The 27,116-nt window shown below is 53.3% G+C and overlaps 1 protein-coding gene across 1 annotated transcript; it reads left to right on the forward strand.

Annotated features, from left to right (window-relative positions):
- Positions 1 to 100: 100 nt before the first annotated feature.
- MMP2 (matrix metallopeptidase 2) lies at positions 101 to 26,070 on the forward strand. Its single transcript, XM_023637007.2, has 13 exons — positions 101 to 582; positions 3,165 to 3,391; positions 4,288 to 4,436; positions 5,546 to 5,674; positions 5,907 to 6,080; positions 8,678 to 8,851; positions 9,727 to 9,900; positions 11,818 to 11,973; positions 13,190 to 13,325; positions 17,346 to 17,482; positions 18,580 to 18,739; positions 23,577 to 23,686; positions 25,136 to 26,070. Exons 1-13 carry the CDS (start codon positions 427 to 429, stop codon positions 25,237 to 25,239), a joined length of 1,986 nt encoding a protein of 661 aa, XP_023492775.2. The 5' UTR covers positions 101 to 426; the 3' UTR covers positions 25,240 to 26,070.
- The last annotated feature ends 1,046 nt before the right edge of the window (positions 26,071 to 27,116 follow it).

Raw genomic sequence — 27,116 nt, forward strand, 5'->3', positions numbered from 1 at the left:
AGAGAGGAGAAAAGAGGAGGAGGGCGAGTGGGGGAGTGGAGCGGAGAGGGGCGGGCCTGAGTGCGCCCCCCCCCCCCTCTCCTCGCACTGCCAGCGCCCTCCCAGCCCAGCCGGCCACATCTGGCGGCCGCCCTCCCTTGTTTCCGCTGCATCCAGACTTCCTCCGGCGGTGGCTGGAGGCTGCGCATCTGGGGCTTTAAACATACAAAGGGACTGCCAGCCCCGGCGAGAACAGGCGGCGGCGGCGCGGGCAGGGGCGCGGGGGCCGGACCATGCGCCGCTGAGCCGGGCAAAGCCGAGGCGACCGAGTCGAGCGGCCCCTCGGAGCGGCAGGCTGCGCGGCGGAGCAGGCGCCACCCAGGCGGCGACGCGGCCACACGCACCGAGCCAGCGACCCCCGGGCGACGCGCGGGGCCCGGGAGCGCAATGACCGAGGCGCGAGCGGCCCGGGGCGCGCTCGCCGGCCCTCTGCGGGCGCTCTGCGTCCTGGGCTGCCTGTTGGGCCGCGCCGCCGCCGCGCCGTCGCCCATCATCAAGTTCCCTGGAGATGTCGCCCCCAAAACGGACAAAGAGTTGGCTGTGGTGAGTAGCTACGCTGGCCTCAACAAGCCAAGTTTAAACAAACTTTGGAGGCAGAGGATGGGGTGTCCCTGCCCCCCTCCCCCCACCCCGCGTCGGGCACACGGCGTCGGGGAGGGGCTGCAGTCAACAGCTTGGGGGGGGCTTTGGCAAGAGGAAGGAGGGATCTCTTTTGCAAACCGTAGGGGAGCTTTGGTAAGAGGAGAAGGCCTTCGATAACAACTCGGCAAGTTTCGGGACGCAGGAGGGGGCGGGGACCAGCGGGGGAGGGGCGGGGGGCGCTTTGGCAAACATCTGGAAAGGACCCCTCTCGTAAATAACGGGGACATTGTCTAGTACCTGGGGGATTGGGCAAGGGGGGCGCCTTTGTAAACAATTTTTGGACACATCTGGGGGTTGGCTAACAAGGCCCCTGGCAAGCGTCTTGGTACGTCTTTGGCAAAAGGCCTAGAGGGGTCTCTTGCAAATAGAGGAGGATCTTTTTAAACTCCTGTGGGACTTTGGGAAGAGGGTCCTTTGGCACACACACAGTGAACTTTTGCACACGTGAGGACGGGAGCTCTGGGCAAAGCGGGGTTGGGCAAACCTTTGGAACCTTCTGGGCACCTTTGGCGCACATCTGGAGAGGGCCCTTGGAGAAACCGCGCAAAGGAAGCTTTTGGCAAATATTTGGGGCAGGAGGGCAGTGGAGAGCGCATCTTTTCCGCCTGGCCCAATGGACAAGTTGGCCAGGAGGGTCAAAGGTTGGACCTCGGAAAGTTTCCTCGAGCTCCTCCGAGGGGATAGGAGCACAGTGGGCGAGACTGGCGGCGGGCGGGCGGGCGGAGGGAGGGGCGGTCAGCGGGGGCCGGCGCGTGGGGCGGGGGCGGACGGAGCCGGCGCAGGTCGGAGCGCGGCCAGCGAGCCCTCCCTCCTGGCCGGGCTCCGAGCTGCGGCTCAGATGTTGTTTTGCGCGAGCACGCGCGCCTGGCTCGAGGGGCGGCTGGAGGGGCGCCCTGGCCGCAGCGGTGGACAGGCGGGGCTGGGGCAGCGGAAGGGCACGGATCCTCACCCTGCAAGCGCTCTGTCTCAGGACCCCCAAGATGTTCTTTCCAGCCCACAAGGCATCTGCCCCGATTGCTTCAGCCACCCTAGAAACCCCCATTTTCCTTCAGACTGGTCCCCGACCTGCCCAGGACAGGATTCCCAGGCCCTCTGGTCACCCTGGGAACCCCTTCTCGGGATGTGACACCCACACTTTCCAGCATCCAGGCCTCTGCCTCCTCTGGATAAATGGGTTGGGAGATCTTCCATTTTTAGGGAGCTGCTTTTCTCAAGGGTCTGGAACTGGCGGGCGTGATGTGGCTGTTGGTTGGGGGTGAGAGTGGAGCTTTGGAGCACTGACAAAGCTGCCTGGGTCCCCACACGTTCTGCATGTTATGGAAGTCCAGGTTGCCCAGAGGCAGTGCAGTGGGCAGCTGGTGACCATAGACAACCCGGCTTCAACCCAGGGAGTGCACTAACCAGCTGGCCTGGTGATCTTGGGCAGGTGGCCTAATTTAGTCTCAGCTTCTTCTGCAAACTGAAGATAATAATGGGACCTGTCGCAGGGTTAAAAGGGAGGGGATCTTAGACTCTTCGAAGGTCCCTGACAAATGGTAAGCTCTCAGTAACTGTTAGGCATTATTATTATTGTTGTACCCTCTCCTACCTACCCCCCAAACAAGGTTAGGGCCCCTGGAATAAGCTCTGCTGGCTGCTTTGACCATTCCAATGCAGCACCTATCACGTATTTCAGTTAGCGTTTATTTCTGGTCCATCAGCCTCCCCACACTCGGATTTGAACCCTAGAGACTAGAAACATCTGTCGTGTTTACCAATTTATCCCCAGCACCAGCACAGGGCTTGGCACATGGCAGGTGTCAAAAAGCCTTTGTTGAACAAATAAGCATGTTGGTTGGTCCCTGACCCTCTGTGGGGGCCTGTTTGGTCTTGGCCTCGGTGTGGGCAGAGCCAGCCGTGCAGCCCCCGAAGGACAGGATCATTTTCTTTTTGGAAACGGCAGAGCCAGGATTTGAACCCAGGTCTGTCTGCTGCTGGAGCCCAAGCACATAGCCCTTGAATCTCCTTGTAAGAAAAGTGAGGAAAATAATCCCTGTGTCCTCAAGCAGTTAAGTGGATTAAAAGAGATGATGGAGGTAAAGCCGAGTGGTAGAGAGTTATACTTCCGAGCATGGGCTCTGGAGCCAGATTGCTTGGGTCCAAATCCAGCTCTGGTATTTGTGAGCTGCGTGATCTTAGGCAAGTTTCTTAATCTCTCTGTGCTTTAGTCTCTTCCTCTGTATGATGGAGATAGTAATCATATCTACATTATAGAGTTGCTTGAGTGTTAGATGAGTTAACACTTCAGTGCCTGGGCATATAGTAGGCACCCAAAATGTGCTCCTAAGCCATGCCCCCTACAGCTTTCATGTCACTCAGCTAGAGAGTGACAGCGCTCAGTTGAGAACCCGGTACTCCGCCCAGTACCCTTGGGCCCCTGCCCGCTTTGGTCAGGACTCTGCCATCTTAACACGGTTCTTGCCTCGGGTGCTCGTCTCTTCCAGCAATACCTCAACACCTTCTACGGCTGCCCCAAGGAGAGCTGCAACCTGTTTGTGCTGAAGGACACGCTGAAGAAGATGCAGAAGTTCTTCGGGCTACCCCAGACGGGTGACCTCGACCAGAGCACCATCGAGACCATGCGCAAGCCGCGCTGCGGCAACCCCGACGTGGCCAACTATAACTTCTTCCCCCGCAAGCCCAAGTGGGAGAAAACCCAGATCACATACAGGTGCCAGGGCGGGGCGGGGGAGGCGGGGGCTCTGGGCACTGGGTCTCCTGGGGCCCCAGGAGGTGTCTTGCGAGGGCTTGGCACCTTAAGGAGTTTGGAGTCAGACAGACCTGGGCTCGATTCTCGTGCTTACTAGCTGCGGGGCACTGGGCTACTTATTTTCCGGTGCTCTGAGCCTTGGCTTTCCAATCTACAAAATGGGTCCAAAACAAAGCCTTCCTCATAGGTAGGTGGGAGCTAAGCTGGATCACATCTATAAAGGGCTTTCACAGTGTCCGACACATAGTAAGAGTGCAGTAAATGCTAGTCATTATTGTTATTAGATGGGGTCACTGGGGCGGGCGGAGGAGCTTGATGAGTGGTTGCTAAGTGGCTTTTATGTCGTATTATAGAGTTGTTATCTTTGGTTGTTAATTGGGCTAAGAGCTCTGTTCTGTACAGTTCATGATGGATTCCAAAGATGGGATCTCTGGCCTGTGCCCCATAATGCACTATTTATGCCCCTGCCCACGCCCCCAGCCATGAGTGAGGGATGAGACCTGAGACGGCCTGAAGCTGTGGGCTGGTCTAGGACTCCACTCCATGGGACCTCAAGGCATTCTGGGTGGGCTGTTCTCCCAGTGAGCTCTGCTCAGCGTGCACACACATATACCTGCACATGTGTACACACTTAAATTCACACACTTGTGCACACTTCACATGTGCCTACACAAACTCATGCACTCCTCACATGATTTTGCACACTTAATGCACATACCCTTGCACACATTTGTGCATGCTCACATGCACACAGTTGCATGTACACACTTACACATGCGTACACACTCACATGCATATGCATACTCCCATTCCATTGCACACATATACACATTCACATGCATGTCTGCTACCTCCAGGATCATCGGCTACACACCTGATCTGGACCCTGAGACGGTGGATGATGCCTTCGCTCGTGCCTTCCGAGTCTGGAGTGATGTGACCCCACTACGGTTTTCTCGCATCCATGATGGAGAGGCTGACATCATGATCAACTTCGGCCGCTGGGGTAGGCAGGAGAGGGGCCAGCAGGGGGTCCGTGTAGAGACGGGGACAATCTGGCTGTCAGAGAGGCACGGGGGTCCTGGGGACAGCTTAGTAGAGTAGGAGATGTAGACGCTAGAGTGGTGTAGACGGAAGTGGATACTGAAGAGCCACCTTAATGTGGTGGCAGATGACGTGGCCCTGGGTATACCCTGGAGCAGCGTAAGCCTGAAGCCAAGTGGTCTAGCTGCGCCCTCCAACATGGTAGCTGCTGGGTACATGGGGCTGTTTAAATTTAAATTAGTTAAAGTTAAATAAAATTTAAAATTCAGTTTGTCCGTCACGCTAGCCACATTTCAGGTGCTCAGTAGCCACATAGGGCTAGTGGCTGTTGAACTGAACAGCACGAAGAACATTCCCATCATCTCAGAAAGTTCTGTTGGATAATGCTCGTAGGCCCTGGGCAACTCTAGATATGGCAGTGGATCAGAAACAATGGAGCAGTGTAGACATGAGAGTAAGTGGAATAGAATCTGGGGTCAAGGGCACCTTGTGAGTTGGTGGTATGAACACCGGCAGTAGTGTAGACATGAAGGTAGGTAGTGTAGACATTGTGAATGTTGTAGCGATGTGAGTAGATGGCAGAGGAAATGTTGAAGACATGTGAGTGGGTGGTATGGACCTGCGTGGCAAAGTAGACGTAAGGGTTAGTGTTGTGGATTTTGGTGATAATATAACATGAAGGTAGGTGATGTGGCTAAAAGGGCAGTGTGGATGTGAGGGTAGATGGTATAGACGCTGAGGACAATGAAGGTGAGTGGTGAGGATGCTGGTGTGGCAGTGTAGGTATGTGGGTAGGTGTCATGTCATCCATGGTAGTGTAGACAGTGAAGGTCAGTGGTAGAAATACTGGGGCCGTGTAGACTTGAGGGAGTAGTGTAGGCCACAGGATGTTAATTATCAAGTCAGCAACTCTCTACTCATTCGCTATGTCCCCAGTCCTGGGTAACCCCAACAGGACAGGGGAGGGGCCAGATGCTAGGTGGGCTAAAGGTCCCCAGCCTTGGATCGGGGTGTGGCTGGGTCTTAGGGCCCCACTGGGGCAGCTGGAAGCTGAGACCCAGTGTGTTTCAGAGCACGGAGATGGGTACCCCTTTGATGGCAAGGATGGGCTCCTGGCTCACGCCTTTGCCCCGGGCCCTGGTGTTGGGGGAGACTCCCACTTTGATGACGACGAGCTGTGGACCCTGGGAGAAGGGCAAGGTAAGAAAGGACCATTCGCATGCCCCACGCCTCCTCTCTCGTCCTCTGCATGCCTCCCTGCCCCCTAGCAACAAGGACTGTGGCTTCCCTGGCAACTTTGGGCACTTCCATTTGCTATGATGGTACCGGAGAGATGGGAGGGGGAGGGAGGCCACACCCCTAGGTGAGTCAGAATCCTGGTCATCAAAGAAAGGCCCAGAGAGGTTCACCTTTCCCCCTGTGTTGCTCCAAGTGGTCCGTGTGAAGTATGGCAACGCCGATGGGGAGTACTGCAAGTTCCCTTTCCTCTTCAACGGCAAGGAGTACACCAGCTGCACCGACACGGGCCGCAGCGACGGCTTCCTCTGGTGCTCCACCACCTACAACTTCGACAAGGACGGCAAATACGGCTTCTGCCCCCATGAAGGTGAGCATCCACCTGGCCCCAGGCTTTCCTCCTCAGCCTCCACCTCCCCAGACTGCCATGCCTCTGCTCTCCACGCTCCTCAGGCCTGGCACTGCCAGTCAACCAGCATCCTCCCAACTTCCTTCAGGCCCCACTGTTCCAACTGGAGCCACTGCTGTGTCCGTCTCACCTGTATACCTATTTACTTAATACTTTCATTAAATCAATTCCATTTTTTCGAAGTCTCACCATTAGCAATAACATTTGTGAAGTCACAGGTTTGATGTGCTAATTATTTTTTTCTAACATGCACTAGAATGAACTTAGAACTGTTAAAATGCCCAGTGGTTCTCGCTAGAACCACTCTCTACCCTCTGGCAGGATTAGGGGTTCAAGGGCCTGGAGAGAGGGTTGGGGATGCATCAGAAGCCAAGCAGTGGGAGGCAAGACTCAACACTGAGGCTGGTACCTGGCTTGGGGACACCGACCCCGTGAATTTCAGCCATCACTCCTGGTTCTGATGGTGACCCTGCTAGTGTGTGTGTGTCTAAGTCTGGGCATAGGGGCTGTTCCCTCTGACTTTCTTGATCTCTGTCTACCTTTTTGTCTGCAACTGTGTCTTAGCAAAGGTGTTAGGCTTAACTAGGTATTTGTGTGTGTGTTTTTGTCAATGCTTGAGAGAGAACATTTTCAGGTATTTTGAAGCCATATTGAAGGAGAAATTTAAAGGAGTAAGGGTATTGACATACACACTCCATCCTTTTTTAGTATCCTTGACACACTTCATACTCATAAATCTTAAAAAGACAGTATGTATAACTTCATACTCTGTCAAGTCATCACATTTGATGATTCTAGAGATTGAAAGCCCAGAAAATTTGGGGACAGTGGGAGACAGTCCAGAATTTTTTACAAATACTTCTTTCTTCCCCATCCCATAAAGACTCCTTGATCTATATATGCAGTCTGTCTTTTTGGCTGTAATGTTACATGTTTGTGACTCTCTCAACCCATTGCAACTGAACGTGGAGCACCAGCCATCTTGACAGAAGGAAAGAAACAAATAGCGAGTTAATTGTGTTCCTGTTTACACATCTAGTACCAAAGCTCATGTGATGCTTTGTATTAAGTAAGAATTCCAGCCATTGCCCATTAATGTCAGAAGTTTTTAAATAAAAACATCTACGTATCTTGCATTTCCCAGTAGGGATTCAGGTGGCGTTAACCCTCTGTGTCAACCCCTGTGATGAGAACAGAATGTCTTGATAATAGAGTGGAAACAGCTGTAATTCATAAGTTTGGGAAGGTTTCCCTGTATTGGACATTAGCCATCGACTTGGTCTTCAGCCAGACGCAAGTACGCACAACATGCACGTGTCTGGGTCTCGGGGCAGAGGTTCTGGTTACTCATCCTCTCCTGACTGCTGAGTCAGTGTCTGCGTCTCCATCCTTGTTGGGGGTAGAATCTACGAGGAGATGGGGCTTCCTGGGTGCTGGAGATACCGCTCATTGGAGGCCAGAGGCGGAGGCTGACCCCCGTCCAGCTTAACACTTTGCCTTTCCCCACTCCGAGGCCACCAAAGCATCTGGCCTCAGTTTTGTGTCTTCCCTTAGTCCCATTGTTTCTGGCATTGCAGGAGAAGGTGTCTTGGTTAGGGGGAGGGGACCAGTGAGGACACAGGGCCACGAGTCCTGTCATGGGGAGCTGGGGACTGGGCTACATTCTGGCCGTGGTGGAGTTAACGGGGGCTGGTGAGGTCACCTCTGGCGCCGTTGTGCACAGATGGTCCTTGTTACGCACTTGTGGTTTTGCTAGTTGGCAACTCCAGAGACACACCATTTTGTAGCTTTGGGGTGGATGAGGGGATGGGGGAGCAGGGGCAGAATCCAGGATAGTCAAGCCCAGACTCCGAATCCCACTCTCTTCCCGAATTCCCTGGTCATGGCCCCTGTCTTGGAGAGATGAGAGTGGGGGCCCAGGGTGGGTATTAAAAGCTTCCCAAAGACACCGCCTCTCACTCTCTCCCTCCTCCTCTCTCTCCTGTGGGGACCACAGCAGGGCCATCCTGGAAGGCGCCTGGGGTTGAAAGGAGGAGAAGCTTCCTCTGTTCGTGCGTGTGTGTGTATGTGACAGAGAAAGAACAACAGAGAGGTTGAGACTAGCGTGTTTTGTAGCTTTCCGTGAAATCCGCATCCCGTTCTCCCATTTATTTGACCATGAGCAGTTCTGGAACAGCTTTCTCAGAAGCGCAGTTTCCCTGTCTGTCGACTGGAGAGACTCCTGTGGTCCTGCCCGCCGTGGATGATCTAGTCAGCAATCTGCGCGGTGTGGGCATCACCAGGCAGGGTGGAAGTGGCCTTGGGGCTGGGGTAGGCTTCTGGCTGCCCCCTGCTGTGTGCCCGGTGTTAACCGTTCATTGCTGGGAGGCTCCATAAGTTTCCAGGGGAGGGATCGGGTCTCCAGGAGCTCCGAGAAGCAGCAATTTACCTACCAGAATAGATGGTTTTTAATACACGAGCAATGCTGCAGCTCTGTGCGCAGGCAGGCGCCCAGCTGATCCAGGTGGGCAGGTGGGTGGTCTCTCTCACATTCGTACCCCATCTCTCTCCACCCCCAGCCCTGTTCACCATGGGTGGCAACGCCGACGGACAGCCCTGCAAGTTCCCGTTCCGCTTCCAGGGCACATCCTACGACAGCTGCACCACCGAGGGCCGCACCGACGGCTACCGCTGGTGTGGCACCACCGAGGACTACGACCGTGACAAGAAGTACGGCTTCTGCCCCGAGACCGGTGGGTGTCACCTCCTCTCCCTGCCCCTCAGGGCCAGCACCCTGCCCTCAGATAGAAAACCCCCCAGAGCCCCGTCCCCTCCCCCTTTCCCCAGGACAGGGGTGCTAACCAGCACACTTAGCAGCTGGTCCAACGCGGGCACCAAATCGGAGCAGACGTTGGGCACCAACAGCTGTTCAGCCAAACTGGTGATGCCTAATGTCGGGCCCGCCCAGGCCCCTCTGAATGACCCACACTCTCTCAGCCTCCCTGACAATCGCTTCTCTCTCCCTCCAACTTTGAAGTCTCTCTTCCCTGCCTTTCTTTGCCCTAGTTTGTATCTCTATCTTCTGGTCTATTTTCAATAAAGACTCCTTTCCTTTCTTCTCTCCATCCTCCCTTCTTCCCTCCCTCTCTTCCTTCTTTCCTTCCTTCTCTTTCTTCCCTCCTTTCCACTCTCCTCCCTTCCTCCCTCCAGGAGGTATTTACTGCGCACCTGCTTTCTGTGTGATGGAGCTCCCAGTCTAGGGATGTGCACTGGCACCATCAGCTCGGCCTGGCCCCCTTTGCCCCTGACCCCTCTGTCCCATCCACAGGAGGCCAGTTAAAGCTCTGAAATCTGGCTGCCTGGGTCTGAATGCCAGCCCTGACACCTCCTACCAGTATTCGCTGAGACAAGTTTCGTCATCTCTCCGAGCTCCAGTTTCCCCATCCCCACGAAATGGGGTGACAGGGTCCCTACTGCGCAGGGTCATTGTGGGGGCTGAGATGTGTATAAAGCACTGGATCCAGCTCCCAGGACTGGGGGAATACTCAGCAAGCGTGGTTTGTTAATGTCCTCATCGTTCCCTGGTGGTGGCCTTGCCGCCCCGTGACCCATGTCTCTACTCCCACAGCCATGTCCACCGTTGGCGGGAACTCGGAAGGTGCCCCCTGTGTCTTCCCCTTCACCTTCCTGGGCAACAAGCATGAGGGCTGCACCAGCGCGGGCCGCAGCGACGGGAAGATGTGGTGCGCGACTACAGCCAACTACGATGACGACCGAAAGTGGGGCTTCTGCCCTGACCAGGGTACGAGGCCCTGGCCCGTGAGCAGAGACACTGGCCACCCTCCCCATGTACACGTCTGGGCTGGAAACCTTCCTGAATCCTCGCCCACCTCAGGCGTAGACACCGCCCCCCAGACACTCACTTACCCTGGGAGAGATGCTGCCTCTCCATGGCAGGGACACTGCCCACTCGGGACCCACCACCCGGCAGAGATGCTGGCCATTCATGGGGGAGGCGGGTTCCTGTTTAGGCCCTGTCCATTCAGGCAGAGACGTGGCCTCCAAATAAGACCCCCTCCACTCTGGTACCTGCTTCCTGGATGGGAACCAGCTGTCTGGGTGGGGCTGTACTACCCAGAGTGTCTCAGTGCTGGGCACGGAGTACCCTGCCCCAGAGACGTGATTCTCCTAAGGGCGCGCCCCCTCCAATGGAGAGCTGCCTTCCAGGTGCTGGGTGGGTGGGAGAAGAGAGGAAAGCAGGAATCGCCGCCTCCTTGCTCCAAGCCCCCTCCACGCAGCACGGAAGACCCTTCAGAGCCCCCCTGCCCCATTGGCACCACCCTTTGCCAGGCTGTGGGTGGGAGTTCTCACCAGGGCTCCATGCTGAGGACACAGCCGGCTGGGGCAGCTCTCTGCCCCCAGGACGCCTGGGCTGGGGCCAGAGAGTGACCAGGAGACAGGCCATGCCCTCATGTGTGGTCAGTGTGGTGAGCAGGGTGCCCGGGGTGCTGTGCTGACTCCAGGCTGCAGGGCCCAGGGTCATTGGGCCCACGGATAGCCCAAGATGGCCAGATGACAGGGCTGTTCCAGGGCTGGCCAGAATTAGGTCAACCTCTCTCTCTGTTGCTTTTCTTCTTTTGTACTCATAATGAGATGGACTTTGGAGAATGCTGGCTGACAGAGCCTGGCCACAGGAGTTTTTCCTATCTATGCTAGGCCATACCCTGACTTGACCTTCTCTGCTCCAGCTTCTACCTTCAGGTAGATTCAGTGGGATTCGTCCTCTGCCTGGATGGTTTAAGGCCCAGAGCTGACGTGGAGCGCCTGGATGGATATTCTCTGAGCTCTGCCCAAACAAAGGGCCACAAACTGGGTGGCTTGAACAACAGACGTTTATTGTTTCTGGAGGCTAGAAGTCTGACGCCACGGTGTCTGTAGGACCTCCTTGCTGGTTCCCCCTGAAGGCTGCATTGCTCCACTCTCTGCCTTTATCATCCCGTGGCCTTCTCTGTTTGTCCCTCCGTATCCTGTCTTTTATAAGGACACAGTCACATTGCATCAAGGGCCCACTACTCCAGTATGACCTCATTTTAACTTACACCTTAATTACACCTGCAGAGACCCTGCTTCCAAATAAGGTCACATTCCCAGATGCTCGGGGTCAGGACTTGAACATATCTTTTAAGGGGCACAATTCAACCCCAACAGCGTGTGACACAGAGTTTACCCGCTGTCTGTGGCTGAGCCTGGCCAACCACTCCACTTGGGAATAGTTTTTACTGCTTCCCTGGGGCAGGAATGGTGGGCCCGTGGGGCCAGCCTGTCCTTTCTCTCTTACCTCCTTGGTGACCCTGTTGAGCAGCCTTCACTCCAATCTTTATAGAGAAACAGAAAAAGCCAGGAAACATGATTTTTAATAAATGGGACTTCGAGGAGGGGATTTGCAGGTGCTGCTTTTTCTCCTCGGTGGCACACATGGAGCCACCCTGAAAAGGCCAAGGGGACTTTGGCTGAACCTACTTGAAAGCAATAGGCATAGTCTATTCATTCCAGAATTCTCAGGAGAAGGAAAAATCAGTACATGCCACTTCCAGGGCTGTCTGCCCCACCATGCGGATGCCCTCAGAAGACTCCTTCACTGGGGCTGGGTCCTGACTCCTCTCCTGTCTCCCTCCCCTCCCCCTCTCGTTCTGCCCCCTCCCCTTCCTGCGGCCCTCAGGGTACAGCCTGTTCTTGGTGGCAGCCCACGAGTTTGGCCATGCGATGGGGCTGGAGCACTCACAGGACCCTGGAGCCCTGATGGCGCCCATTTACACGTACACCAAGCACTTCCGCCTGTCCCATGATGACATCAAGGGCATTCAAGAGCTCTACGGTAAGCCTCTGCTTGGGGGCTGCTGGGCTGGGGTCTGAGGAAGTCAGGCAGCCTGGGATATAGGCCCAGGGCGCAGAACCAGCAAGGTCCTATCTCTCCAGGGTTGCAGGAGACAAGGGCAGGAGGCGGGAAAATTGACCTGGTCCAGGGGTGACAAAGCAACACTCCAAGGGAACCCTTGGACAGTCTGTTTCTTTTCCAAATAACACCAGTATGCATGCCCCTCTTGGCTCCCGAGAGCCATGCTGTGAAGCAGGTGGGGCAGAAATGGACTCTCCATTTTCTGAGCAAGTAAACTGAGGCCTGGGAAAGGTAACCCTTCTGGCCCAAGGTCACTCAGTTTAATACCCAAGTTAGGCTTGGAATCCAGGAGAATTAGCTAAATAAAGGGTAGAGTTTCCCGGGGTATGGAGTGACCTTAATGATACAGGGGTGAAAATTTCTGGTTTTCATAATGATTCTTTTATTTTAATGTGTAATAGGAATAATACAAGTTGAAACCAATGATTTATTTATTAATGCTTCCAGTGAGCCTAGAGTAAGTCCATGTTTCTTTAAAAAGTAAATATATAATGGTACAGATGGTACCTGGACCAAACCAAAATAGTGACAGTGGTGCTTGAGTGACAAGGCTTGGGGACATTGGACTTGGGAAAGGACCTGAAACCGAGTGAGAGGCCCCAGGTGTCAGGGCTGCCTCCACCACTCACCGGCTGCAAGAGACTGAGGAAGCTTTTACCTTGCTGGAGTCAGTTTCTTTATCTCTAACCTGTGGCTGGTTGTCTTGAGAGTAAAGGAAGGAGTCCTTGAGAAAGTGCCACATCCCCAGTGCTCGACACTCGGGTGGCCTTCTGACTGCCCTGAGAACCTGAGCTTTGGGTTTGAACATTAAATCACTCAACCTTTCTGGGCCTCAGTTTCCTCATCTGGAAAATGGGAGTAAATAATGATGCCTGCCTCCCAGGGATATAGAGAGGACTGATGCGGCTGATGTTGGCGAAGAGCATTTATAAAAGTGCCACGGGACTCTGGCTTCTCTTCCTTCTCCTCTCGCCGTGTCCGGGCACCATCTCCCCATCTTACCTGGGCTTGCACTAAGGCCAGAACACTGTTTCTTCTGACCCTTAGCCAGTTGGGTGGGCCGCTTTGGGGGCTCAGCGTGGTAGGGAGAACCCCTGCAGCTGGGGAGAGTCTGAAGTCCGGTGTCCTCCCCCAGGGGGCTCCCCTGACACTGGCACCGGCACCGGCCCCACCCCCACGCTGGGACCTGTCACTCCTGAGATCTGCAAGCAGGACATTGTCTTTGACGGCATCTCTCAGATCCGGGGGGAGATCTTCTTCTTCAAGGACCGGTGAGTATGGGAGCCTGCTTCTTGCCCTGTGCCCTCTGCTACTTCCCTGTTATTCTTGTGCCCCCACCCCTTGCTAAAGGACCCCACTGGGGGCTTCACAGAATGGCCTGAAGGAGACCGTTTTTCCTGCTTATCAGGCAGCCTCCAGATCTCAGTGCTGACCACAAAGGGCATTTCTTTTGCTCTCTCCTAAGCTGAGGGTCTTCCAGATGTCTTGGCTTTGGACTGTAGTTTGGGTTCAAGTATGCTCTGCATGTCACTCATTCTCCTGGGATTAGCAGCTGCTTATAGAGATGACAAAAGCACGAGAGGCCAAATCAAACCACGCAAGCACCTTTAAAGCCTCCTCTTGCATCATGTCTAAGAATATTCCTTTGACTGAAGCAAATCACATGGTCAAGCCCAACACCTCCTCAAGGGGGTGGTGATGGAAAGTCACATGGGAAGCCCATGGATGTATGATTCTAAAATAGGGATGGAGGGAAGAATTGGGAACATTATCCGGGCTACCGCAGGGCTTCTCCTGGAATGGTCTTGACCTCAAATGGCCAAATTGTTCTATGTAGGGGGAGCAAGTAACCATAGGGTAGAGAGAGGTGGTATCCTTCATGCTATAAAGGCCCCCACTCAATCCATCAAGGTCTGAGACTCACCCAACTGCCTTAACCCTCCTGGAGAATGGCAGACAGTACCCAGGACTGCATTAAAGGGTCCATCCATCATACATACATACGTACATACATGCTTATACACATCCATCTGTCTATCCTCTATCTATCCATCCATTATCTATCCATCCATCATCCATCATCCATTCTCCATTATCAATCCATCATCATTCATTTATCATTCGTCCATCCATCCATCTATCCATCCGTCCGTCCATCCATCTGTCTATCCATCCGTTCATAGACTATGGTAGTTGACAGGGTGAACTCTGGAGCCAGATTGCCTGGGTTAGAATCTTTGACCTGCTACTTATTGGTTGCATCATCATAAGAAAGCCAATTATGTACCTTCTTTCTACCTCAATTTCTTCATCTATAAAATGGGACTAATATTCCAACCATCTCATAGGGCTGTTGTAAGGATTAGATGAGCTCAGTGCTTAGAACAAGGCCTGACACAGGGTAAGTGTGTTCAAGCCTACTGGCTGTTATTATCAACAAATCATTACTTGGCCTGTACTGTTTTGCTAGGCTTTAGGAGCTGGGAGTGGGGATGGAGTGCTGGGAACAGAGGGGCTGCTTAATGCCTGGATCAGTGTTCTCAAAGAGAGGTCCCTGGACCTCCTGCCCCAGGACCACCTAGAGTGTGAGTGGTAAATATGTGGCCCTGTGACTGGAATGTCTGGGAGTAGGCCCCAGAAATCTGCATTTTAGAAAATTCCCCCAATAATCCTGATTCATGTTAATGTTTGAGCATCCCCATCCTGCTTGGGAAACAGAGGCATAGAGAACTGACAGTGTGCGTGACAGAATGAAAGAAATGTGATTGCAGACGCACTAGCAAAATGCTTTTTTGGCACATCCGAGTCAAGGAAGGCTCCACAGATAAAGCAGCACTTGAGCAGGCCCTTTATTTATTTATGTTTTTTTTTTTTTTTGTGGAAGATTAGCCCTGAGCTAACATCTGCTGTCAGTCCTCCTCTTTTTGCTGGGGAAGACTGGCCTTGAGCTAACATCTGTGCCCATCTTCCTCTACTTTTTTATATGTGGGACATCTGCCACAGAGTGGCTTGCCAAGCGGTACCGTGTCCACACCCGGGATCCAAATTGGCGAACCCCAGGCCACCGAAACAGAACGTGCGAACTTAACCGCTGCACCACTGGGCCAGCTCGAGCAGGCCCTTTAAAGAAGCAGATTCAGATGGACAGCGGCGGGGCTGCCAGGTTGTGAGGGTGTTTGTGACAGGGAACTGCAAAAGCAAAGCCATAGAGATGTGAAAGTTCTTGGCTTACACTGGGAGGAACAGAGAGCCTGTTGAGGCTGGAAGACATCCCTCAAACTTATGTGAAGAGCCTCCTCTGCTGTAGGCACTGGGCTAGGGGCTGGGGGACAGATGCCAGCAGGGAGATGGCAAGAATGCAGAGAGAGATGAGACTCAAAATGCAATGACAAGTCAGATACCATCAGGCCTCGAACGCGCAAACCAGGCTGTGTAACTGTAGGTTCCGATGCTGTCCTGCAGCCCTCGTTACAGGGATGGGGGAGAGGTGAGTCAGGGGGCCCCCTTCCCTGCCACCGTCCTAAGCCTGGGGCACTTCCCACTAAGGACGCCCTGACCACCCTTGCCCGTGTGAGAAGTGTAGACCCAGGAAAGGGTGCAGTGCGTGGGCCCAGGTTGGAGCCCTCCCTGGCCTGACACATCTCACTTTCTAAAGGAAGTTGATGAGTGTTTAATGGGCTCATTGAATCCATCAGTAAATGTTTAAGTACCATCCATGTGCAAAACTTGGTGCCAGGCACTTGGGGGGATGAGAAAGGCAATACAGCAAGACGCCTAATCTCAGACTGTGGAGTCAAATCTGGATTCAAATCCTGGTAATACCATAACTCTCTGAGCTTCATTTGCCGAATAAGGATCTTGATACCTTCCTGTATCAGGATGTTTTGCTGCAAGTAACAGAGAACCCCAGCTCAAACCAGCATAAACAACGGAGAGAAATTGCTTTCACGTGGTATGAAGCCTGCCTCCAGGGTCAGAAAGAGGGTCAGTGACTCATTGATATCTTTGTCCACTGCCATCCTCTGCATTGACTTTGTTCTAAGACTGGGTCCCTCATGGTCACACAGTGGCTGCCAGTGGCAAGTGGGTCTACAGGCTTCCTTGCCCACATCCAGCAGGAGAGAGAGAGAGAGATCTCCAGATGTGAAGTGCAAGTCTATCTGTTCAATGTTATTGTGTCAACAGAAGTCACAGTCGGCAGCTGCCGAATGAGTAACAGTTGCCAGCTCTGACAGGCTTACACCAGCAGTTCTCAAACTTTGGCACACATTGGCATCATCTGGAAGGCTTGTAAAAACAGAGTGCTGGGCCCCAAGCCCAGAGAGTCTGGTCCATAGATCTCAAGTGGGGCCCAATCATTTGCATTTCTGAGTTCCTAGGCGATGCTGGTGCTGCTGGTCTTGGGACCCTAAACTTTGAGACCCAGGGGCTTAAGCTAATCAGAATGGGGATTGGGTCCACCAGTGGGGAAGCAAGGATCATAAATGTGAGCGTTCTGGGAGGAAGGATGATAGGGAAATAGATAGGTAATAGATGCTGGGTGGACCGCCAAGAGTGCATGTTATAATACTGTGAGGATTACATTTTACAAGGCACATGAAGTGCTAGACACTTAGTAGGCCCTCAATAAATGACAGCTCTTACTCTTGCCAAAGTGCACAGATCCATTCCATTTCAATTCAGGGAATGCTTTTGAGTGCCATCAGCCCGTGCCTCAGTTGGCTTCTAATCTAGTCAGAGAGATAAGACATTTAAAAAACAATCAGGGGCTAGCTCCATGGCCGAGTGGTTACGTTGGCGCGCTCCGCTTCATGGCCCAGGGTTTCGCCGGTTCGGATCCTCGGCGCAGACATGGCACTGCTCATCAGGCCATGCTGAGGCGGTGTCCCACATGCCACTACTAGAAGGACCCACAACTAAAATATACAACTATGTACGGGGGCGATTTGGGGAGAAAAAGCAGAAAAAAAAAAGAAGAAGATTGGCAACAGTTGTTAGCTCAGGTGCCAAAACAAGCAAGCAAGCTCTTCCAGCTGCTCAGGGCTGATGATTTTTGACAGGCTCAGAGGAGGGAGAACACAGTATGGACAGAGGGAGTTCGGGAAGTCTTCCTGGAGGAGGGAGCAAGAGGTTGCTTCTCAGCCCCAGCATCTTGCAGAGACGGCGCTGCCCATTCTGCAGTCCTTCTCCAACCTTCCTTTGATCTTGCTTCCAGGGCTTAGAAAGGCATGTGTGGTTACAGCTGCAGAGTGACTGAAGGTGCGGTTTCCTGTGTCCCCTTCCACCCCCAGGTTCATTTGGCGGACAGTGACGCCACGTGACAAGCCCACAGGGCCCCTGCTGGTGGCCACATTCTGGCCTGAGCTCCCGGAAAAGATCGATGCTGTGTACGAGGCCCCACAGGAGGAGAAGGCTGTGTTCTTTGCAGGTGTGTGGGAACGGGTCCTGCCTGGCCCCAGGCTCCACGGGGCTCTGCACCATGATTTCTGTACACCTGTAGGTGCCCTTTCTCCTTTATGGGTCCATTCTTGAAACCATCATTTCCGAAAGCGTGGGATTCGTCTGGGAGATTGATTCAGACACTCAGCATCAGATAGCATTGACCCACAGAGTGAAGGTGCCATTTCCTTTTCTATAAGGAAAGTTACAGCTTAGTGCTGGTGTCTCTAAAATCTTTCTAATGCTAGAGCCTTTGGTAGTCAATGCTTTTAGTTAGAATTTTTTAAAAACCTGTTTGTTTTCATTTTTAATGTTTAAAATAAATTTATCTCTATAGCTTTCAAAATGAATTCCTTGACAGCAAAATATTAAGTAAATAATAGTACAAGAAGTTTCTATAAGTGGTAAAAATCACCAAGGTCGGGTCTTATGGCTCACGCTTGGGAAGCCCTGCTCATTCACCAGTTATCTGGGCACCCCCATGTACCAGGGATCCACGGCCCTGCTCCCTTGGAGTTCACAGCGGGGGCAGGGTGGAGGAGGCCATGGAAGACAAGCAGGCTGTTAGGAGGGAGAGCAGTGAGGGCTGTGATGGGGAGGGAGGACCCTCAGGTCCCTGCCATGGTCTGAGGTGGGGGCACAGGGGCAGCGTCCTAGAGAAGCTGAAGGCTCGGCCAAGACTGGGTACATGTTCCACCAGCCGGCTCCTCATCTGCTCCATCCCAGAGTAATTATGAGCTGTGGCCACGGCAGCTACTGGCCCACAGGTCACATTTGTGCAGATTAGAAAAAGATGCTGCTTCATCGCATGCGTGACACTTAGCCTACAAGGCTTGTTGAGTAGAGCAAGGGCTGGATTTGTCCCCCACTCACCTCCTTGGCCAGGCCCCTTCCATAACCAATTGTAAAACAGTGTGTGTGAGTCCCAGTTCTGGGCACCAAATCCAGAAGGGAGCAGGGACTCCCTGCTGAGTGCCTGTTGAGAATGGCCACAGGGGGGCTGCCAGCAGACGGATGATGGGAGGGACAGGCTGGCCCGGGGGATTTCCACACCGGTCACCCACACGACCTTTGCTTCCGCTGCAGGGAATGAGTATTGGGTCTACTCAGCCAGCACCCTGGAGCGAGGGTACCCCAAGCCGCTGACCAGCCTGGGGCTTCCCCCCGATGTGCAACGAGTGGATGCTGCCTTTAACTGGAGCAAGAACAAGAAGACATACATCTTTGCTGGAGACAAATTCTGGAGGTAAGGGAGGGAGGTGGGAACGAGGGCAGCACAGCTCGCCCCAGGGACATAGTGAAGACACTCTGTGGCTTCTTGCCTCCTGGGTCAAGGTCAGAATTCGGTGGGCCTTGGATGCCCCCTCTCTGGTGTCTAACCTGCCAGGGCTGCAGTCCCCTTGAAAAGCCACCAAAGAATGAACCATCCTTGTGTACACTGCTGAATAATTCTGGTTGGAACCTCCTTTCCCTTCTCAGAAGTCTTGATTGGGCCCATATTTGTCTGGTCTGGAGCCTCACATTCTGGGGTGACTCACTGAAGAAAGAGTAATAAAAATAAAGATAATGGCTGCTGTTACTGACACTATGTGTCAGACACTATTCCACAGGCTTTATGAGCTGGGTATTATTACTATTCCCATTTTACAGATGAGGAAACTTGGATTCAGAGAGGTGAAGCATCTGGCTTAAAGTCGCACAGCCAGGTCACAGCAGGTTGGGATTTGAACCCTGGAATTCTGGCTCCCAGAGAACATGCTATTCTTCATACTCTACACTGTACCTGAGATAGTGGGGTCCCAAGAGATGGAGGTGGAGGCAGGGGTGGCAGAGGGCGACATATGATGAAGACCGAGAGATGGGTGCACCAGCTGCCCACAGGAGCCAGCATCTGCATCAGGCCCCATTGGCAGCAGCAGGCACTCTGGCACGTCTGCAATAGGTCCAGTGGCTGTGGGCACAGGCTGGCAGGGGCCAGTTTGGAAACACGTAGCTCTCTGCTCCAGATCGTCTAAAAAGGGCTGAATTCTGGGGCACCATGGTCAGTGCTGAGGGCCGGGGAGCCCAGTATCCAGGTCAGCAAGCGGCAGCCCAGACCTCGAGAGTTTGATTATAATGCTTCACACTTCCCAATTGAGGAAACTGAGGGCCAAAGAAATTAAATAGCTTGTTATTTATATGTAAGCGTGTTGGTTTCAGAGCCAGGATTATAACTGCTTCTCCTGTCCTCTGACCCTGTGCCCCTCCACTGTACCCACAAGGGTCACTTGTCAGTGGGGAGGGGTAGTTGGGTGTCTTCGCCACGCTCCCTCCTAGTGCCCCATGGTCTTCCTGCGCTGCCCCTGCATCTGGCCCTTTGTCTGCCATCCCTGAAACAAGCCTGCTCCCTCCCACGGCCCCTCTCTCCTCCCCTCCCCCCATCCCCGGCCTCCCTGCATTCAGAAGCTCTGTCCCAGGCTGCCTGTGTCTGGGTGGAATTCCAGACATATTGCTAAGATACTTAGCAACTTAAGCTGATCGACGTCTCAAGCCTCCAGAAAGAAAACAGTCAGCCAGGAAACCATGGAGCAGGCTTTCCGCCCACACACTCCAGAACATTCCAGGCACACGCATGTACTGCAAAAGGCATCTCAGCATGGCAGGCACTGGAATCTCCAAATCTTAGAATCGTGCACAGTGAGAGGCACAGATTGTCAGAAAACGGGATCTTAGAATCAAAGAACCCTAGTGTCTTAGAATCATGGTGTAGACAGGACTTTCATAATCACCCTCCAATGCACCCTGTGTATGTAAACACACAGGAACAGATGTGTCCCTGTGTGAACGTGAGTGTGTGTGCATGTGCACACACACACGCACAGAGGCTGTGGCAGTGTCTTGCTGGGTTTTGGGCAGAGTTATCTGCCTCCCAGTCATTTTCTGCAACAGTCCTACCTCCCAAAGCCAGGGTCCAGGATGGACAGATTGCTTTACAGAGGAGGCTCCGTGACACTTCCTTAAAAGATGCAGAGCCGAGGGACCGGCCTGGTGGCGTAGTGGTTAAGTTTGCACGTTCTGCTCCGGTGGCGTGGGGTTCAGGTGTTCGGATCCGGGACACAGACTTACACACCACTCATCAAGCCAAGCTGTGGCAGCATCCCACATACAAAATAGAGGAAGACGGGCACAGGTGTTAGCTCAGGCACAGTCTTCCTCAAGCAAAAAGAGGAAGACACGCAACAGATGTTAGCTCAGGGCCACTCTTCCTCACCAAAAAAAAAAAAGTGGCAGAGCTGAAGGCCCAGTCAGAGGCTCTGGGCTGGGTTTTCAAAGGTGACAGATCTCTCTCCCAAGAGAGGCAGCTAATGAGCTTGAGGTGCTGGTCCTGATGTAGAGTCTGCAGAGGTTCCATAGGCCTCCTTGCTGGAGGAGAAAGAGCCCCAGAGTGATGGAGGACGAGCAGCTGCCTCCAGCCTGGGCATTCCCTAGTTTGCACCAGGGAGTGCTCAGCCCTTGCTTCTGGAAGCTTCCACTAAGCCCTCAGATATATATTCAACATCTCCTATGTGCCAGGCACTTAGCTAGGTGCTGGAGGCAGTGGTCAAGAAATAGTCACTCTTGCCTCGAGCAGCTAACGGTAGAGGCAGGGAAAGCATAGACGCATATTTGAATAAAATACTAATGGCTCTCCTGAGGGGCCCTGTACCACCTACCGGGGCTGAGGCTGTGCCTCTCACCTGTGTTTCTCACTTAAGGTACATAGTATTATTGGCCCCATTTTCCGGGTGTGAAACTGAGGCTGAAGTGCCTCAGGGACACACCCATGGAAAAGCCGGGACACAAATGTCTGTTCTTTTTTTCCCTTTTTTTGAGAAAGATTAGCCCTGAGCTAACATCCACTGCCAATCCTCCTCTTTTTGCTGAGTAAGATTGGCCCTGAGCTAACATCTATGCCCATCCTTCTCCACTTTATATGTGGGATGCCTGCCACAGCATGACCCTTATGATAAGCGGTGCATAGGTCTGCACCCGGGATCTGAACCAGTGAACCCCAGGCTGCTAAAGCAGAATGTGCGAACTTAACCACTGTGTCACCAGGCCAGCCCCATGTCTGTGTTCTTAACACCTGCTGTACACTGCAATTTCTACAGTCACAGAGGACAGAGTCACAGAGAAAGCTTTCAAAACAGTGTACCAGGGAGCGGGAAACACTATAGGAGGAGACTCTGCCCACAGGAAAATGAAGAGACGTGGTCCCCTTCAGAGGCAACATCTTCTGATGCCCTGATGCTGTGTTCTTCCTGGAGGAGAAGAACTCGGAAGCAAATTGGTTCACTTCTCTGAGCCTCAGTTTCCTCATCTATCAAATGAGGTTGATTCCCAGCCTCCCTACCTTCTGTGGGTAGAGTGAAACAGAAACGGGGGCGAGTTCAAGGACACGTAGCCCCGAGCCATCCTTACTGCAGAGGATGAGGTGTGAGTGGTCCGTGGAGGTGAGGTGGATGGAGCACTGGGATTTTGAGCTGAAACTTGCTTTTGGGACCCCAGGTCATGAGGAAGCACATTAGGTTCTGCAAGAAGAAGTCCTGGGATGGAGCTGGGATTAAGGAAGCTTCCATGCAGTTCTCAGGGTGATGGGAAGACAGAGACGACCCCTGTAGGAGGGAGCTCCTAGGAAAAGCTGTGGACGTCTAGGGTGGAGGTGGTCGGACTGGCCAGGAGGAAGAAAAGCCACTGTGAGGCACTGCAGAGGGACTTTGGCTGTCGCCAGGATGGCACTCAAACACAGACCTGTCTGGAAAATTAGTACCACGAAGGCAAGACCTTACGTTGTTTACTGCAATATCCACAGGTACATAGTGGGAGCTCATTAAATATTTATAGAATAATGAATAGGTTGAGTGTAAGTGAAGAAGCGAAGGAATCAAAATGACCCCAGCATTTAAAAAGGTGTCCCCAGGGGCCAGCCTGGTGGCATAGTGGTTAAGTTTGTGTGCTCCGCTTTGGCAGCCCAGGATTCACAGATTCAGATCCCAGGCGCAGCCCTACACACCGCTCATCAAGCCGTGCTGTGGTGGCATCCCACATACAAAGTAGAGGAAGACTGGCACAGATGTTAGCTCAGGGCCGATCTTCACACACACACAAAAAGTTCTCCCTCAAATTAAAAAGACCGAGGTATTGGCAGCAAGGAAGAAGAATATGCCAACTAATACTCAAAGTATTAAGTCGGACTATCCATGTCCTGCCAAGTTAAAGGCAGGACCGAGGATCACTATGCACCCTGAGAGCTGCAGCTGGCACTGAGGTGGCAGGAGGTCCATCCGGTGACTAGCAGGACTTGGACTCATGCGCCACCTTGCACTGTAACCTCGCTGTCCCAGCCAAGATCATCTCCCAGGATGTGGACTGTCATCTCCACTTGATGGATGAAACAGCAGCAATTTGTCCAAGCCCCCCAGTGAGAGAATGATGGGTGGGACCCCGTCCCTGGGCTCCCGGTCCAGTGCTCCTCATTCTGCAGTGTGGATCAGAGTTTGTAAGGGAAGTAATATTTCCCAAACGCCTACCAAGTACCAGATACGGGGGTGGGCACTTTGCGTATGTTATTTTATTTCATATGTACATTAATTAAACCATTAAATTAAACACAACCCCATCTTGCAGCTGGTAAAATTGAGGCTCAGAGAATCCTTGCAGCCCTGGAGCCAGGCAGGCCTGGTTGGCTGCCACTGAGGAGCTGGGTGCCCTCTTTAAGCCTCTGGTCTGTTGAGTGGGTATTATGGTAATAACTGTGTCATACGATTGTCGTAAGAGTTGAATGAGAAAGGACGCTTGTGGAAAGTGGTTGACACACTGCTTGACCGTTAGCAGTAATTGCAAGCTTTTATGAGACTCGAAGGTCACATAACTAGTGAGTAGTGCAGTTGGGATTCCGAGCCAGGTCTGATCCCTGCCCCTGCCCTCCAGCCGGCTGCCTCCCTGAAGGGCTGAGTCTGGTTGCCCAGGCCCACCCAGGAGCCATCAGCCGGGCCCTCCCATCCCGGCTGGGAGGGCTGGCCGTTAGGGAGGCGTGCCAGTTTACCACGTCCGTTTCCTTGTAGATACAATGAGGTGAAGAAGAAGATGGATCCCGGCTTCCCCAAGCTCATCGCGGACGCCTGGAACGCCATCCCCGATAATCTGGACGCCGTGGTGGACCTGCAGGGTGGTGGTGAGCTGCCCAGGGCTCTGTCCGCTTTCTAGGACTCCCGCCCCCAGCCCAGGGCCCTGCTTCTCGCAAGCACACACTCCCTCTTTGTGCAGGGAGGCAGGCGGCCCCGCGGAAAACAAACCAGCCCCTTCAGCCCGGGGCTGGGAAGGCGTCCAGACCCCTGACCTCTGCTCACTCAGCCGGCTTCAGGCAGTAAGACCCAGAAAGGCCCCTCACAGCTGCAGGGCCTGGAGCCAGAAGGGGGAGGGCGGGAGGGCGGGAGGCCTGCCCGGGGCCAGGAGCCTGGGCTCTGTGCCTTGGATTCATTCTGGGGTTTGCTCCAGGCCCTTTTGGGTTCCACAGGAGGCCTTGTGACTGCCTCCCAGGAGCAGAGGGCTGGCCCCATCTGAGACAGGACCGACTCTGTCATGCCCCATCGCTGACATGGCAAAGATGCCCCACTCAACTCCTTCTGCCCTTGCTGAAGAAAACACAACCAGGATCCTCAGGGATAGAATTTGGAGTTGGAAAGCCATATTCTTGAGGAGGCTTCTGTGAGCTCTCTAGGCCCCTGGAAATGAGTCCAGTTTGGCTTTTTAGAGGAAATGTCAATGAAATTCCACAAAGACTTTTTTGAGCCCCTGTCATATGCTAAACACAAGGCCCCGACTTCCAGTGGCTGAAGGTCTTACATGTCCAAGAAAAAGCAGTTTACAATCAGGTGCTAGGTTAAGGATTATCCGCAGGAATAAACATCTGTTGAGCACCTACTAGGTACCTGGGTTTTAAAGGAAGTAAATGAGCTCATGGTTGTCAGGAATCACAAATTGCAAAGCCCATAGGGGCCAGGCTGGTAGCACAAATGAGTGAAGCAGGCAAGGAAGACAATAGGGAATAGTGGGGTCTGTGGTGAGCCAGAGAACACATGGCTCATTTTCAGGGGATACTTGCTTCTCTGCTTCTGATGACTGCTGCCCTGCAAGAACAGTCCAGTGTTATTAGATATTCTAGCTGTTTTAAAAAGAGGTAAGAAATCTGTATTTTTATCTGAAATTTCTAGATGTCGACATGTTGGCAACTTAGAATTCAAAGCAAAACAAAACAAAAAACTTGTATGAGCCAAGTAAAACCCGTCTATGGGCCTGATAGGACTAGCAGCCTCCTGGTTTGCCACCTCCAGTATGTGGAAGGTGCTTGTGCTCAGCAGAGTACTGTTTATTTATATTATTAATAGTATATATTATCTAATTTAATCCTGACCACAGCCCTAAGAGGTTGGTCTCTTTATCCGCATCTTAAAGATGAAGAAGCAGGCACCTAGAGAGCTTACTTCCACAGCCATTTCCCTTCCTCCAGCCTCTGGCTTAACTCTTCTGCCCCACGGCAGGCGGAATCTCCTTGCTCCCAGGAACTTTGTGCCGTGATGTCTGAGGTTGAGGTGGTCAGAGCCTCTCCTCTTTCTCGTCCCAGGTCACAGCTACTTCTTCAAAGGTGCCTACTACCTGAAGTTGGAGAACCAAAGTCTGAAGAGCGTGAAGTTCGGAAGCATCAAAACCGACTGGCTGGGCTGCTGAGCTGGCCCCGCCTCCCACAGGCCCCGCCTCCCACAGGCCCCGCCTCTCCATCGCCTTCTGCACACCGGGCCCTGCTCACCAGGGAAGGACCCGGATGGGCCTGGCAGCCTTCAGCTCTGTTAACCGGCCTTCTCATCTCCACCTGGTAATTGAAGAATCTGGAGAGTGGCTCTGCCCTGTGCCCAAGGAAAGGTGCTGATTCGTACCCCTCCCAGGGGCCCCTTCCCCCTCCCTGTGCCAGCAGCCCTCCAGAGCCACCTGCAAAGAGATGCTTTGATACTCTCCCTGCAGCCCTGCCTTGGGCTGCCCTGGTGCTGCCACCCTTCAGGCTCTTCTCCCTCCACAACCTTCTATGGCTTACAGCACCTTCGGAGCCAACAGAGACTGTCTCAAGAGGGCACTGGTGGCCCGACAGCCTGGCCTGGCACGGGGCAGTGGGATAGGGGAGTGGCCCGATGGCCACCCCAGACACCTGGCTTCTCACTGCCGCTGCCTTAGAACCTCCCCTATGTTAGCAGTTCGCTTTGTATGCACTTTGTTCTTTTCTTCTGATCTTTGTTCTTTTCTTCTGATCTTTTTTACTTTTCCACTTTGAAACTGCATTTCCTGACCGAGGACTCAGGGCGTCCAAAGTCACTGCACGACGCCTCTCAGCCCACATCGTGAAGGTTCCCTTGTTCACTCGATTCAGTGTGTCCCCGCCCCGTCACTTCCTCCACTGGATGGAGGAGAACCAAGCCATGGCTCCCCGCTCGGCCCTCCCCTCCTCTCCCTTCAACAATTCCCCATGGGAAATGTCAACAAGTATGAATAAAGTATGCCACCAATGGAGTGGCAGTGTTTGCCGGCTGTTTGCTGAGAGCCGAGAGAGGGTGCAGCCCCCCTAGGAGAGCAAACATAAGACGGCTAAATCTCTGCACCCCGCAGGGCACAGGTCACATTTGCTGGAAAGGTCAGAGCTGCCCAAATAAACAGCAAGAGCCCTTGGGGTGGCTGAGCTGGAGTCCATCTGTCCTGTGGAAAGAGTGCGGCCAGAGCGCGAGTCCGTTACTTTAACCGCAGGGTCTTGTTCAAGGGTCCCTTCCCCTGAAACTCAGTGTCACCACTGACGATGATACCGATTCTGACGCTACTACTAATGACAATGAACCACAATAACACCCCCTTCCTTTAATAAAGTGCTGCCACGCGCCCTGCACTTTACGTGCATCACTTAATTTAAGCTTTATAGCAACCTAAAGAGGGGAGGCTATTATTAGCCCAGTTTTTATTGGTGATGACACACACCCAGAGAAAAGTGATTTGCTCAGGGTAGCAGAGCTATGGGTAACAATCTGAGTCAAGGTCAAAGATGACCTAGAGGAGGAGCTTTAGCCCGCAGCCCAGAATCGCCATCAGCAGCATTACCTGCCACCACCCACAATGCCGCCCTAAGTGAACACAGCTGGGAGAGGGGGTGTGCGCTTTCTAAGCACAGCTTCCACTAATGGGCAGGTTCCTTGCTCCTCTTCCCCCCAGAGGGCCTAATCCCCTACCCCCTCCTATAAGAAATTTCGGAGCTGCTGCAACACGCATTTAAGGTCTGGAAGTGTTTTCAGAGGCCCCTTCTGGCTCCCACGGTCTGCTGCTTCAGGCGTCTCATGGTGGAGCTGGTCAGGAAGGGGGCGAGGAGTGGACAGGACTCTCTGGAGGTGACTTTGGTGGGCCCAGAGTCATCTTTTCTCCTCCTGTGGCCTGCCCACTGTCTCAGGTCCCTGCGGACCCTGGAGAGGCAGCTTTGTGTGCAGTTTTATGGCTAAGAGCCACAAGGGTCTGCCAGCCCCGACTTGATCCATGAGGCTGGGGGAGCTTCATGGCTGTAATACACTGTCATTAAA

Source organism: Equus caballus, chromosome 3 (assembly GCF_041296265.1).
Source record: "Equus caballus isolate H_3958 breed thoroughbred chromosome 3, TB-T2T, whole genome shotgun sequence".
Taxonomy (NCBI): Eukaryota; Metazoa; Chordata; class Mammalia; order Perissodactyla; family Equidae; genus Equus; species Equus caballus.